This window comes from Plecotus auritus (genome assembly GCF_963455305.1).
Source record: "Plecotus auritus genome assembly, chromosome: 14".
Lineage (NCBI taxonomy): Eukaryota > Metazoa > Chordata > Mammalia > Chiroptera > Vespertilionidae > Plecotus > Plecotus auritus.
Window position 1 is genome coordinate 10343759 of NC_137780.1, and position 15508 is coordinate 10359266.

The 15508-nt window shown below is 40.8% G+C and overlaps 1 protein-coding gene across 8 annotated transcripts in view; it reads left to right on the forward strand.

The window, feature by feature from the left end:
• Window positions 1–15508, forward strand: part of ESRRG (estrogen related receptor gamma) — a 458151-nt gene that overhangs the window by 284058 nt on the left and 158585 nt on the right. Inside the window, exon 1 of one of the 8 annotated variants that reach the window (XM_080650908.1) lies at window positions 3547–3678. The exons of 5 other annotated variants lie outside the window; for them this stretch is intronic. In XM_080650908.1, coding sequence (XP_080507034.1) covers window positions 3554–3678 — 125 coding nt within the window. In that variant the 5' untranslated portion in view covers window positions 3547–3553. Of the gene's footprint in view, window positions 1–3546; window positions 3679–4007; window positions 4221–15508 lie in introns of those variants that run through there. 2 more of the 8 variants (XM_080650909.1, XM_080650915.1) reach the window with 2 other exon arrangements.

The following is a 15508-nucleotide window of genomic DNA, read 5'->3' on the forward strand; positions in this document are numbered from 1 at the left end:
AAGCCACTTTCCAGCATCCAAGAAATCCCAGGTGCCCACGAGGAACGAGGGACAGATCAGGGCGGTGACCTGCTCAAGGCCACTCAGCCCACGTGGGGTCAGGAGGGAGAGTGAGGTTTAGTTCTCCGGCCAGCCCTTCACGGTCCTTTGTCCAGGGACTGGGGGTTTTCTGTTGGAGATGAAGATGGCCATTTGGAATAGTCTCGGTTTGCTTTCTGTAGTGTGGTAGATTGTATTACACCCGGTGCATCCAAGACAGCAGGGGAGGTGGTGCCGAAAGTGAAACAGCTTTTCTAAGGTGTCTGATCTTGAGGACAGGCCAGCAAAGGTGGCCAGACTGCAAGGCGATTTGCAAATCTAAATCTGTAGTGCCTCTGTCGAGTTTTAAATATTTAACCGATGGTAAATGTGCAATACAGAATCAAAATTGGCTCCCAAAAGAATGTGGCAACTATAAACATTTTAAAACAGATGCGTTGTCTTAATTTTCAGAAAAGGGAGGCGGGAACCTAAAATAGCCATTCTTCTGCAATGATTGGCAAGGCCACGCATTTTCTCGTCCCCTGTTAGCAGTGTGAGAACACGCTGTTAGGATGTTGCAGGAAATGTTTCTGATTGAAATACAGTAGAAGTTCTGGTATAGACCATGGGAACCTACCTTCTGCTTCCCCTTCAGTTCTGTTTGTTGCCATTCTGGTTTTGTGTTGTTTTTTTCAAATGGAAATGAAGTGCGTTTGCTGTGTGGTATCTGTGGGTTAGCACGGGTCTGAGAATGAAGTCTTTTGGGTATCTGTGACTGCATTGTTTAAGGAAGAGGTTGAAACTATGCTTGGACCTGGGCGTGATGCACACTAGACTGATCTGAACTAATTTATTAATATTCTTTGTGAGATAATCCTAAGAGGTCCTTTTGTTTGGTCCCTTTTATCCTGCTTTGGGTAGACTCCTGGTGGCAAGATTGTGAAGTGTATAGACTGAGTAGCCATATGTGTTTATTCTCAGCTGTTTATGTATTTGGTGTTGGTCCCCCCCCCCCGCCCCCCAAATCCTTTGAGTTGAGGTTCTTAAAGGTTTACACCCAATATTGCTGGTGGTGTGTTTATTTCCTGTGATGATCCACTCTTTCCTCCTTCAAGGGGAGAAAACTCTGTGAGGAGGGGAGATTGTGGAGATGACTAAGCTGTGTGTTTATAAAATATCCTGGAAGCTGGCTGGCAAGTTGAGTGCCGTGGATATTATTTTAAAATGTAAATGGATTAAGCTGGAGTCAAGACAGTAGGCGTAATCTCAGGTCCTTGACTTGCAGAGGTGACACAGTGATCCCAGGGGAAAGCAGGCGGCTCTCCAAACCTGCGTACCTCTGGCCATTGAGAAAGCAGCCATCTCGGTGTGCACGGCACCTCGCATGGATGACATATGTTCAGTGAAAGCTCAGTGGGGACTCCACCATGGATGCTGGTACACAGATCTCTGTGAGCACGGAAAAAAGGGTGTCCACATGGATCTGAGTCTAAATATGTTTAAAAACATATACTCATGCCATCAGCGGGTCACATAAGTATCCGAAGGGAATCAGAAAACTCTGGGAAAGAAAAGATAACTCCTATGCACCATGGTGACTTAAGGCCCATCGGTAAATAATTGACTACAAGTCTTGTCCTTAAAAAGCCTGTCACAGCAGGCAATGCAGAGCCACGGACCACAGGACAGGATTCTGCACAGGTGCAAACTCGGAATGCGCTGAGTGCATGAAATTATTTTTATTATTGTTTTTTTTAAAAGGTCTCTGGTCAAAATAAGAAGGAAACTTTTTTTTGCATCTCTTTTAAAAATATGTACCGTTGGATCTACGCATGACCCTGAGGATCGTAGTTTATTCAGAAATCAAGAGAGTCATCTTTGAATCCGAGATGTTTTTAACACTGTATTTCTAATGCACTATCAGCTCCTATCGTCCTTATATTGCAGTTTAGAAAAAAAAAAAAACATGTTTCCTTTACAAATGTCTTTTTATTTTTTTTAATTATGAAATTATTACATGTCTCATTTTAGACTGAAGAGACAATTCTTTTTCTTTTTCTTTTTTTCTGGGTGTCTGCAGAATGCTTGGGTTTTCTTCCACATCTCAAAGCTCTTTTAATTCACTGCTCACAACCAAATTTACATCTTAATTGCAGAGTTCACATTTAACAATATAGACAGCATAATGCTACTGGTAATTAAGCTTTTACTACCTGCTTTTATACAGATTTCTCAGGCACAGTTTTTGCTATGGGAGTTCCCATCTAGAAACTTGTATGCATTTTGACCACAAATAAAAGGAATCAGGCCCAAATCTTAGATATGGCTAAATACAGGGTAGGGAAATTGCTTTCTTCTGTTGAGGGGGGGGGGGTGTGGAGGAGGACAAATCATGTCTGTCACTTTTATATTCTGAATTTAAATGGGGTTGTTCTATTTCAGTGTTTCATTTTCTATAGACCTAGAAATTTGAGAGGGTTGGGAAAAAGAGTCAAGTTCTGATTTAGTGAATTTAATACCCACTGAGTATCTGAATTAATTTATTTTGATTTCAAAGATTTTATATTATTTATATCATGTAGACTTATGATACAAAAGGTTGGTAAGCAGTAGAGATGAATTATATCAAAATTGTGGCTCTTCCATTCTCCATAAGGTAGCAGTTATTTCTTTGCTATAAATAGCTGGTATCTATTCCAAGTGCATTTGCTTATATAAAAAAAATCTGTTTTTTAAAATAGGACTTAAGAAAAACATTTATTATAAGGAAACATGCTATTAGAGGCAAAACATTTTCTCTTCCTATAGCCTTTAAGAAAATACATCCCAGAACTTTTGCTGGAGAATTCTTAGTTTTGTACGTTATTATCTGTTTGGAAGGAGTCCTTGTCCTGACCAGACTGTGTGATGACTACAGAATGTTTCTGAGCTGATTTTGAAAAGCATCCAGGATGTGTTATGAACAAATAGGTAACCTGCATTTTATTGGAATGCTGATGTGTGGGGTAAAATCATCTATATTTGTGTATGTCTCCCAATAAGTATATGACCTAGAATATTTCGAGTGCAGGCTGTCTGTCCCAAACATGCAGTCTTTACTTTGTCCAAATGCACTGAGATACATTTAATATACTCTTTACCATACAGCCCCAGTTTGCCCCCCTCCCCCCCAACCCCCCCAATGGGAGAGAGCAATGTGTCCTGCAGTTTGGAAAAGCGATGCGTCCTATTTATTTCTCTAGGCAGGCAGACAGCAGCAGGTAAAGAAATGTTTACGCAGATAATATCCACCGTCATGTCATTCGTCCAGAGGCACTACTTCCTCTTCTGTAGTTGAGAAAAACTGAATTCCTTCTCAAAGATGAGATCACCACTCACATGCCCCAACAATTGAGAAGAATGCCTAGACTCTTTAAAACACCCAGTATATGCACATAAATCTATCAATGATCAGGAAAAAAAAACCACCAAAAACCACGGTGACGAAAGCACGAGACTACAGCACTACACAAGCAGCCAGGGGGCCCCGTGGATGGATAAAACACAGACAAGGAAAGGGCAGGACAAACTTCATTCTCTACCTTCCGCAGAATCCTTCCCCAGGTTAACTGAGAGTCTGCGTGCGAGCTCTTCTCTGCAAGGCAAACCAGACCTGAGGTTAGAAACCAGTGCCTCCTCCCGCGAGTTAAGTTACTTGGGTTTGTTTGGCAGCTTCGCAGGGGGTGGGAAAAAGCAAGCGAGCGAGCAAGGAAGCAAGGAAAAGCAGTGTTTGCGGGGAGCGTGTGTAGCTGTGGTCCCGGCGCTGTGTGCACCCCCACGCGGCTAGTCTGCACCCTTCCCACCTGCCTGGCTGCGCGCTCCGCAGCCTCCCTTCGCCTCGGTCCTGATTGGGCAGAGGCCCCCCAATCGGCTGCGAGGCTGGTCAGGGGGGGCACTGCATATGCAAAGCCCTACTTCATATTAATAAGCTCCAATCGGGGCTTTAAGTCCTTGATTAGGAGGAGAGTGTGAGAGCTTTGGTCCCAACTGGCTGCGCCTATAGGGCTTGTCGCCGGGAGAACCTGCGTGTTAATTGCACAGCGCTCTGCCAAGGAAACTTTGATTTATTGCTGGGGGTGCGCACATAATGGTTGCCGGCCGCACATGGATTCGGTAGAACTTTGCCTCCCTGAATCTTTTCCCCTGCACTACGAGGAAGAGTAGGTACCTTTCTCTTTTCCTTTGCAAACTCGGCGTGGGGTGGGGTGGGGTGGGGTGGGGGTGCGTGTGTGAGCGTGGAGGGGGGCGGGTGGACAGAATGTATCTTTGCACCCCGGTTCAGGTAGCAGCACCCTGGGTGTTTTGCGGGCAGGAGTGGAGTGCCTGTTTGTGTTCTGTCTATCTTGTGCCTTTTGTGTGCAGGGTGATCTCCTAATTCTCCTAAGTGGAGAATTGTTCTCTGACTACAATGTTACCTTTGAGGCGAAGCTCAGGGACTGTCAGCGAAACAGCTGTGTGACAGTCACTTCTTATTCAGGTGCTAAGAATAGGCACTTGGCACGCATGCTTAGTGAACTGTTAAAATGCATCTTTGACTGGGACCCATTTTTCCCAGGAAAGATGTTTTAAAATACAATATTCACAATGATGTATACCACTGAGTGCTTCTTATGTATTTGCAGCGTGACAGATATTTGGGGCTCCTTGTCATTTCGTGCCCCGGCAGAGTTAGAGGCGAAATTGCACATTTCCTAATGCTCCTTCGGAGAACAATTTCGAAACTAGCCCTTTGCAATCCGGGGCTAGAATAATGTTATTTGCATGGTTAGCGTTCAAGTCAGCACTTAAACTGACAAATCAGTCCATTTAAGTAACATGAGATTTTCACACATTATAAATATTTAAGGGGAGGAAAAAAAAAAAAAAAACAGAAGAAACAGTCGTGACTTTTAAAAATTTCCCTTTGAATAGACAGCGTTGAGATTGTGGATTTGTTTCATGCATCTTGTCCAGGAAATGCAGAAAAGTACTTTAGTTCTTACACGCGGTTTAATTCGTATTTAGGAATATCTTTATGCACATGGCTCTGTGTATTTGAGTGGCTGAAAATGGGGGAGAAGCGCATGGGGGTAGGAGAAGTAAATTAAGCATTCTTGTGTAATGAGCAGATCATAAACTTAATTTCAGCCCACTGTTAAGATAAAAGCATTAGTGTGTCTCAGGAGCTGTGACTGGCACGTCGGTTGCTTAGCTTTCACGTTACCCCAATACCAACTGGTGTAATTCTGAAAAGCGTGGTTTTGGCCAGCATTTTCTCTGTAGGTTGTAAAGAAAATGTCAAAGTCCAGAAGATGAGCTAGTGCACTATAGTGCATGTCCACTAGCTGTCCTTAGAGCCTGCATCTTGCACTGCTCGGTAATTAACTAAGAAATGAAAGTGACTTGCATCTCTGGCCGCCTGTGTGTGTGTGTGAGTGTGTGTGTGTGTATGCACACTCTCACACACCCACACACTCACATACACACTCAGGGGGCCGGGGCGGGGGATGTTAGCCAAGAGATGGACTTAGGAGGAACCGAAAGATAGGAAGGCTGTGGGTACATCAGTTTGAAAACCTCAAAGGCAGAAACAACCTTAAATTGTGTGAAAATGCCAATGAAAAATAAACAAAGGTGGGACTCCCCCTCGCACCCCCCCAGTGGAGTTTGAAGGTTAGTGGACCTGAGGCTGGAGATTTGGGGAATTTGAACTGTCTTCATGTCTAGAAGGACACCTTATCGGAGCTCACCCAGAGTCTGAACTTTCTCTCTTAAATAAATATACTTTAAAAAATCCACTAGAGGCTTCTTTTTAAAAGTGGTTTCCGTGAATTTAACTTCTTGGGGCTCATCTGAATCATTAATCAAGATAAGCCTCTTAAAGCAGATGCATGTAAATGAAATCAGGGCACCTGTCCTTTTGGCTTTGGCGCAAGATTCAAACTAGCTTTCTTTTTGGCTCCATTAAAAGTCATCTTTAAAAAAATCCAGATTTATTGTCTGGATGCAGTTTTGATGGTTACGTGGTTCACCGGACAGACAGAAAGACAGGACGCTGAGCAACGCATCTGCCTCTCTGTCTCAATTAATAAACCACAGAATTTATACATGCTATTAATATTCATAGTAATTGTGCTGGGTTAAACCCCATCACGTGTGTGTATATATACATAGAAATGAAACCAGGAATGCCGTATCAGAGGGAAATATTGGACCATTTCTGCTTGGGAGACTGTGGAAAAAGGTTCGTACAATCCATTGACCATAAGGAGAGCCTAAGATGTTAAACTATAACCATGTATTTTTTTTTTATTTTAGGAAGTGTGCCAGCACATTAAGGAACATAATACTTGAAAGCTTGTTTCACATTTCAGAGCAGGAATAACTGATAGGGTAAATAGATGAAAATAATATCGCTGTTCACTTTGACATATGTGTCAGTCTAATCGTTCTAAATGAGTGTGCTCATCACACGAGTCCCTTTCAACCTCTGATTAAAATGTAACATTGACTACAGGATTATGGAGCGGACTTAATTTTACTGACTGTTTTAACAGTTGTCACAGCTGTTGGGAAAGGGAAAGGCAATTGAAACACTCCAAAACAGGCAAGGGGAGGAGGGAACAGTCCAGCACATTTCAGCCTGATCAATTGAAATCCAGACGTCGAAATGAGACAAATTGGGGTTTTGAGATTGCTGTTGGGAGCTTTGCAAGTTCTATTTTGTATGGTCCACTCTGTCTGTTTCAGGCTTTTGATTTTTTTCCCCTCTCTGCTTCATCTCTCCTTAGTCAAAGCTAAAGTAAATTGAAATACAACTATCCCAAAGTAATACTATAATGTCAGCATATATGGGATAAGTGTAGGCAGGAAGGAAAATGTATATAAACAGTAACAACAAACCTAAATCAGAGGGATGCGATTTTTTTTTAAAGGCAGGAGGTTGCCTAAGCAAATTTAGATGTGATATTATTGGATAACTATGAACAGACACTTGAAGTTTATTTTTCTAAGAAAGAACACTTAAACTCCAGACTTGCAGCCCATGTTATTTTGCTTCCTGTTTCTTCTCTATAAATCTGTTAAAAATACCTGCAACCTTCACGGTGGGTGTTATGGGTGGGGTTTTCAGATGATTTCTTTGTAAATTGCTGCAAGTGACAACCAGCTACACTTAAGGGGGAGTGTTCTGGAGCTGTAGTCTAGTAACCGTGTCCCTCACGCCACTGAAGCGAACTGATTCATTCTATTTTTTTCCTAAAAATTAAATAGCCACTGCTATTTGTATATCTATCCTGAGCTATATATAGTTGAGAGCGCCAGACAGTGGGTATTATGTAATATATGATTTCTCCTTGGAGTAAGCAAAAAAAAAAAAAAAAAAAAAGTGATTCTGAGTTGATGCAATAAGGGTTGAATGGCAGTGGCGAGTCAGTGATGGGACCATGTGTTTCACCAGCCCTTTGTGTCACTGTATTGACGTGTCACCCTGCACATTTGGTGGTAAGTTTAGAAACCTTCCTTTTGTAGCGAGGGCTGGGAAGCAGCTTCCCACTGCCAGGGCGGAGGCAAGGGTGACAGTGCAGGTCGGTTCTTAGAGGGATGGTTTCTCATCTTAATGTGTTTATGGCACTGCTGTTTTATTTACTGAGCTTAGCATGTTGCAGCGGTAATTAACCCATGTTATTAGCAAAGCCCTGGTGGATATCCATTAATTCTCTTGCATGGATGATCATTTTTCTAGTGTTTTCTCCCCAATAAAGTGTCATTGTTCTGTTTTTTTTAAAAATTTTTTTCTAAATGGATGGCCTTTGATAGATTTCTTTGATTTAATCTGACCTGGAATATATATTGACCATATTATAAAGAATGGTATTGCAATTCAGCTTTAAAAAATGCTAATAGAGGCCGGAGAAAATATATACATATGTATGTTTTGTTTGTCTCAAAGTAAAAAAATAAATAAAATAAACAAAAAAACAAAAATCAACACCACAAAAACAAGCAAACAAGGAATTAAGGTTTAAAAAGAAAATAAGGCAGGAAATCAGTTTTCATTCCAAATTTCCCAGATCTTAGAATTGATGATCATTTTGTATCTCTGAGGTCTTTTTATCAGATTTTTACTTAGTTAATCATACTTTAGGCTTTTTTCTTTCTTTTTTTTTTTTTTTTTTTTTTTTTTTTTTTGTCAAATATTGAGCCAGCATAAGAATCCCATTGCTTTCTGGGCTGAAAAAAGATAAGGGCCATCTCATTAGCCGGGTCATACTTCTGCAATTAATTTTAGGTTCATGGTGCTATTCATCACACAGGGCAGGTAACTTCTCCCGGGTCTGTTTAACGATACTTTCCCAAGAACTCACTTGTGCCAGACTCCAGACAAAGAAGACCCGTTCCTTTGAAAGGTAGGCAGAATGCCCAACCTCAATTCCGTGTCTCTGGTGAAAAACCCCTCCACATTTTCCTGGCCTCTTGACTCAAACAAAGTATTCCTTCGGGTGACCCCTCCCGTGCTGTGCAGCCTGGAAGGTTTTGCTTGTATTATTATTGCATAAAATCAGTGAGAATCTGGGCTTTGGCTGTTACTGTGCCACATCAGTGGCAACGAATAGCCATGGTTTTAAGGAACCAAGGGTTTAATATGAAATAAACTTGTTTCCAGAATCAGCTGTCAGGCTTTTAGAAATGAGAGGAGAGCATCCGAGGTGCCTCAGTGGAACTTTCATGCCCTGTAGCAGATAAGCGTTGCCCTGATTTTTGCTTCATAGCAAATTCATGGAAGAGAGAAACAATACAGTGTTGATCTGTTGTAAGTGCATCTGAGCTCCGGCCCAAGCCAGCTCTCTGGAGAAAATCTTTGATTACGCCGGCCCAGTTTGTTCAGTTTTTATCTCTTTTACATCCACTGGCCTTGTATTAAATTGTCATTGTCCTAAAGCACAGGAGATGGAAATGAATCGCAGCCCTCCCCACTCTCTGACAGTGAAATATTTAGGCGCTCTCTCTCCAATCAGACTTCTGTGTGTATTGGATCGCGCAGGGATGACACCCAGCAGCTCAGCCGGCGACATGCTTCTTACTGCATTTTGTATGTTTTGCCATTGATTATTATTTTCATCACCACGTGTACATGGATATATGTGGCCTGTCCCATTGCAAATAAGTAATTACTCATAAGATACTTTAAAATGCTGTTCAGCAGATAGAAGGCACATACGTGTGTGCCAGTGTGTGTGTATGTAATGTCCATGTGAAATATGCATATAGAGGGAAAAGGTGTATGCACAGACTATAGGGATGCTGCTAAGAGTGTCCATGTACATTATGTAACAAAGTGGGTCTCAAGTATTTTTTTCTGATCAGTTAGTTGCCGGTTAAATTTGCCAGGCATGATTTTAACCTGGTATTCATATTTCAGGTATTTATCAGATCTGATTTTAATCTCAAATGCTTTAACTACTATATAAAAGACAGGTGACCAGCTAACCTAATAAGTAAACTTGTTTCTAGTTTTTATAAATTTTTAATTTGTACCATTCCTACATTCAATATCTAGTCATCATAAATAATTTGTAAAATAGGAAATAAGCTGCTTATATTATATGCATACTTTAATGGTTTGGGAGAAACAATTTTGAATAAGCTCATGGCTACATGGTTTTCTTCTACAATTGGATCTGACAAATATATTTTAATGTAAACATGAAAGCTTTCAAATAAATGCAAAATATGAATTTCTTTTTCTGCACCATGTAAATATATCAATAGCTTATTTTTTTCTGCTACAAGAAAATACAGAAAATGAATAATTATTTTGCTTGTATGAAGTACATCATAGATTTTGGAATTTTTAAATTCTTTTCCCAAAAGGTAATTTTAGAAGTCTGTGATTTTGCTTAGTGAATCTGAATGAGGGCTGGGAGGAGATACTTACCAAATGCTCTTTCTATCCTGATTCTTTTCTGTTTAAATTCCTAGATTTATTTCTTATTTGTTTGCATAGCACTTTAACAAATTTAATGTTTCTGTGTTTAAAAAAAAAAATCCTGCTGTTTCCTTCTGTCAATCCATCAGATCAAAATTAGCTCCTTCATTATCTAAGGCTGATAAGTGACAGTCTTTTGCCTTTTGAAGGATTTACCTGGCATCTTTTTCTTGTTTCAAGTTTATTTTAGACGTAGACCGTCTAAGGTCTAGGGAACCTCCGATAAGAAAAATCATTTTCCTTTAGAATTTTAGCAAACACCTCTTTCGTCTCTGCTTTTTCTTTACAGCTGTGCCAGGTGTTTCTTTTCCTCTGATTGGACAGTATTTCTCAGTATTTTTCCAAATGTATTTTCTAATCAATTATGCAAAACCATCAAATTGAGAAGATTTTGATTTCCTGTGTGTCGTGTTTGGGTAGGTTCATTCATTCCCCTTTTAATTAAGAAAATATATTTAAATGTTTGGAGGAAACTTGCTTTTTATGTTTTGATTTGTTCAAATGTTATGCCTTTTTAATTTATGACAATGCATGCATATTTGGAAGAGAACTCATTAAGGCAAAGCAATAAAAGAAAAGGTACAGTTTTAAATAAATGGGCTTCTCACTGATCAATTCAAATCCATTTTAATACCCTGGCACAGATGTATATGTGCATTTGAATATAGATATATAACATGCAGCATTGGCCATCAAAATATAACCTATGCAATTCTTTCACACAATATGATAAATGAAAGCATTTGCTTTTGGCATTTGACACCTATTAAATACTTATTTAAAGTGTTAAACTCACGGAGAGCCTATCTAAGATTAGATTACACTGTAAAAATAAACAAACATTAAAAGGAAATTTATATTTTAATTATAGAAGGCAGTCTTTGTCATATGCATTCCCCTGTGCTTGCTGGTATGGCTTTGAGTGTAACAAAATAGCATCTATACTTTCCATCATTTTGATTGGAAGTGCATATAATGGGTAATATGCTTTGGCAGCACTTACGTAGCCAAAGAAAACAAATTAATATCAGGCATCCTGAGGGCTGTCGGGCATATCACAGACGTGTCAATTTAACTTCGCTTCATCATACACCTTCTCGGCAAACAGTTGGTTAAGGTGGTACTGAAGGAAGGGGAAGCTGCCCCTGCATTCTCACGCTGTATCAGGGGCTGATGGCTACCAGGAGTGGGATAGAAACCAGGCTGATGCTTGCTTGCTTCTCTTTCCAACCCTGACTGTGGGAATGAAGACAGCAGAGATCCTAATGAGTTCTCAACAAAGAGTATAACTTGAGCTTGTGCACATCTTTCTGCTGTGTTAGAGGCAAGCATGGCACAAAGCAGTTAGTTTTTAAAAAGCTGGACGTGGCCGCTCTCAGTTGTTCTTGCCTGAGAGGTAAATGCAGATGGAAGAAGGCAGGTGAGAGGGAGCTGTGTCAGCCCACCTTGAGCAGGGCATCTCTTTTCTGGTGTACTTGAAATGCATTTTCTGAGAAAGACAGAAACATTATGCGTGGGTTTTGTTTTTTTGTATGGCTTATTCAATATGCAAAAAAAAAATAAATTTAAAAAGTAAAACAAGAACTTAGGCACAGAAAATAGGCAGAAGGCCACTAAGTTCTTTCTTTCTCCTCCACCATCAGAGGGGTCTCCTTGCACGTGACAGTTTCTTTTCTTCTGTTCTAGGAAGATGTCACTCCTCTGTAATGTCTTTTGAGAATTTAAACAAAAGGACTCGTTAAATAAATATACGTACTTCCTTTTAATACTTAAAATATAAATTAAAATGTTTCCAAAGGTGTACTTCTCAGTTAATATGTTGTTGCATTTTATTTTTATAAAACATTTTGCTTTGAAAAGAAGGTCTGCAGTTACACTTAGAGTTAGCAAAATGGTGGGTCATATGAAAAATTATATAGACTTGTGTACTCATTTCAGAGAAAAAATTCAAATGTGAGGCTGTTGAATCGATTGCCCTTTGCCCTCTGTAATTCCAAATTACCATAGTGCTTGAACTTCCCAAACATGTAAGGCGGCCATGTTCAATTGTATTCATTTTCATAGGTGAAGAAATGCTCTGACAAAGCTTTCTTCCCATCCACGAATCTATTCAAATAGATCAAGTATTTTGAGGAGGAATATCATACTTGTAACTGACTGTTCATGACCGAGGAAAGGGAAAGATACGTTCAGGCAGGTGTGGGCAACAGTAGGTTAAATTATCACCCATCGTGACCTAAATGATAAATCCTAAATAAGGATACGAAACAATAACAAGGTAACAATAATAAGAAGACAAATAATACAAATAAATAATACCATCATTAATAAATAAAATAATACAAGAATAAACTGTTTCATGTAATCACAACAGTAAACCTACTTTTGCCCGCCCTTTGTGGTTGCTAAGAATCCTGTCTTCCTCTTATGAGAAAGCAACTGTATACAGTTGGTGCTGGGTCCCATCCAATGACCGGTGCATCCCTTTTAGATGTCAATGAGACCTGCCTCATAGGTCCTGCGATCATAGAGTCAGTCACAGATGGAAAACCCATCATCAGCTGAGTAGCCTTGAACTGCACACTTGGCTAATTCATCTTTATTTTATTTTATTTTTGTATTGATTTCAGAGAGTAAGGAAGAGGGAGAGAGAGAGAGAAACATCAAGGATGAGAGAGAATCATTGATCGGTTGCCTCCTGCATGCCCCCCACTGGGGATGGAGCCCAAGACCCATGCATGTGTCCTTGACCGGAATCGAACCTGGGACCTTTCAGTTCACAGGCCAATGCTCTATCCACTGAGCCAAACCAGCTAGGGCCTAATTCATCTTCTTGCCCTACGCATCTCAAGAAAGGTTCTTGGAGTCTAGACAGAATCGGGAATTGGGCTCCTGTGGGTGCATGTGGCTGCCTCTTCCTGTTCTCTCCCAGCCACTCAGCAAAGGAAGGTGAGGGGCACGCGGACAGTGTATGCACAGAAGCCCGACAGAGGTTCCTTCCTGGGGATTTGTTATTTAGTCATTTGGGTAAATTTCAGGTTCCTCCTCATTCTAGAAACGTCACTGTAGTCTTTCATGCTCCAAAGAACTACCTGCTTATGATGAGGTCTGTCTCTCAAGTCGTGGGAACCATGACCTGGTTTAAGCATTTTTTAATAGAAATGGAGAGCAGATCGTCTGTGCATGCTAGTCTGGGTTATGGCTTCTGTTTCCTACTTGCACGTGGAACTGTTTGGTCACGTCGGCAGAATGAGGAAAATAATGAGATCCAGCACTCAAATTGTATTTGTTGTTTTTTTTTTTAAATTTCTTAGAGTGAACAAAACTTTACTGTCTAGAGCATCTTTGAGGGCTTTCATGATTGGGAAATCTGTCTTGAGAATGTGGTCATGCTACGTGACAGCCTTGCTTTCTATCTCGTCTTCAGTTTATGGGGTACCTTCTTCAGTTTATGGGGTACCTTCGGGGATATTGTCTATAGTCTTTGCTTAGGTTGTAGAACCTTTGTGTCTCCGCATTGAAATAACCTGAAATGGAGGTGTGTGTGCTCGGTTCTAAAAAAAATACAAAAAAGTTTTCTGCCCCCCTCCATCCCAGCAGCATTTAATATATATATATATATATATATCTGTTCTACTCACCTGTTTTGCTAAAAGGATCGTTTACTTTGGGAAAAGGTAAGTGCTTGATCTTCAGCCCCATTTGTACACACAGTACGTCCCCTTTCCCCCCAATTCCAAAGAGATTGCCTTCCACTTTTCATATTTGTTTTCCTTTTATTTCTGTTTGTTGTGCATTCTAGTTGAGTGCTTTTATAGTGTTTTCTTGATTGTTGTCAGTTTGGGGTACTCGAGTTGATGCCCAAGCAGGAAAACCTATGGCAAGGTAGAATCTGGCTGTCGTGTGGAAGATTCAACTGACGTTGGATTGTGTGTAAATACAGTTCGTTAGTGGAGGGTCCATCAGATAGCTGGGCAGAGGGGGGGGGGAGAGGGAGAGAGAGAGAGAGAGAGAGAGAGAGAGAGAGAGAGAGAGAGGGAACGAATGAACAGCGGGCACACACTGTTTTTTCAGCCACTGTGCTGTTCCTACACCTGATAAGATTGAGAGAGCTTTTCCAAATGCTGATAGGCTCTGAATAAGAAAAGCATAATCACTTCTCTTGGCACCAGCTTATCAGGAGTGAAGGAAAATGCCAGCACTTTTACATTAGCAAAAGTAAATGTTTTAGACACTCGGAGCCTTTTTTTTCCCCTTCATTCCAGTTAAATAGCAGGAGCGCTTTTGGAGGGAGCTGTAATGAATAGGAGGATTTATTACCTGGGCGAAATTACAGGTGAATACGTTGATAAAAGAACCTTTCGTGTCAACAGCAGCTCCTTTGATAAGCTGGTGCGTCTGGGCTGTACGTTCTCTGGAGAAATTAAGTATTCCTTTGCCCACTCCGGTCCTGTTAGGCATCGTCTCTGATGTTAGGAGATGCAGTTAAGTCCTATCTCAATGGCGTCTCGTTGTTTGGCAGCAGGTGGGTGACAGGCTTGTAAAAGCCGGTGTGCTGTTTAAGAAGTTAGGGGCATCTGTGCGTTTATATCATCTGCTTACCCAGCAAACTCCTGTACAAGAAATTGTATTTTTCCCCCCTCAGGAATGGAATGAGGTTTGTTATAAATTTAGGAATACGCTGATGAGAAGATAAAAGGATTTGTCCAAGCGAGTCCATTTTTAAAGCACTTCCCCTTAAAAAAGAAAGGAGAGCGATGTTGGTTTTGCTCATCAGTATAAACCATGAACTTTCTCTCCCATTTTCTCCCCTTTGTAATGTGACGCCTACAAATAATTTGGCGTATTCAGATTTGATGAATGATAGTGCAAGAGCAGATGGATTGATTTTGGATTACTATTGATTACTCTCCATGAGATCACTGTGACACACTCGAATCAATAGTATTCGATTAAGCAAGGCCCGGCCGTTCCATGCGTCCAGCAGCACGGGGACTTCGGGGACAAAATGTTCACAAGCTGATAAATTGACAGAGCGCTCAGCTTTAAATAGCCCTTTGTTCGGGAGTCGCTCCTTAAAATATATTTCACTGGAAAGTTCGCTTTTTGCAACTCTGGCCCTTTCTGTGGGAGAAAGGTCATCGGTTTAAGGTTCATTAAATTTTAACTAAAAACAACTGGGCTCCATTTAGGTGTAAAATAATTTAAGTTCTCACTGCAGGCCACCTTCATGCCTTGAGCTGTTGCGCCAGGGTTTTCGCTCTCTTGCGAAGATGTCAGTTGTAAACATAAAAATGCATCACTGGAAATGTGATGGTTTAAGGTTCCAACGGAAATAAAAATCCCTGCCTGAGGAAAGCAATAGAAGTCAACTTTCTTCAGGAGTGGCCATGCTTTGGAGGGGGGCGGGGGGAGTTGGGGGGCTGGGCGACAGCAGCAGGTAAAACACCTTGACCCAGAGTAGGTTTGCTTCCTTTTTTT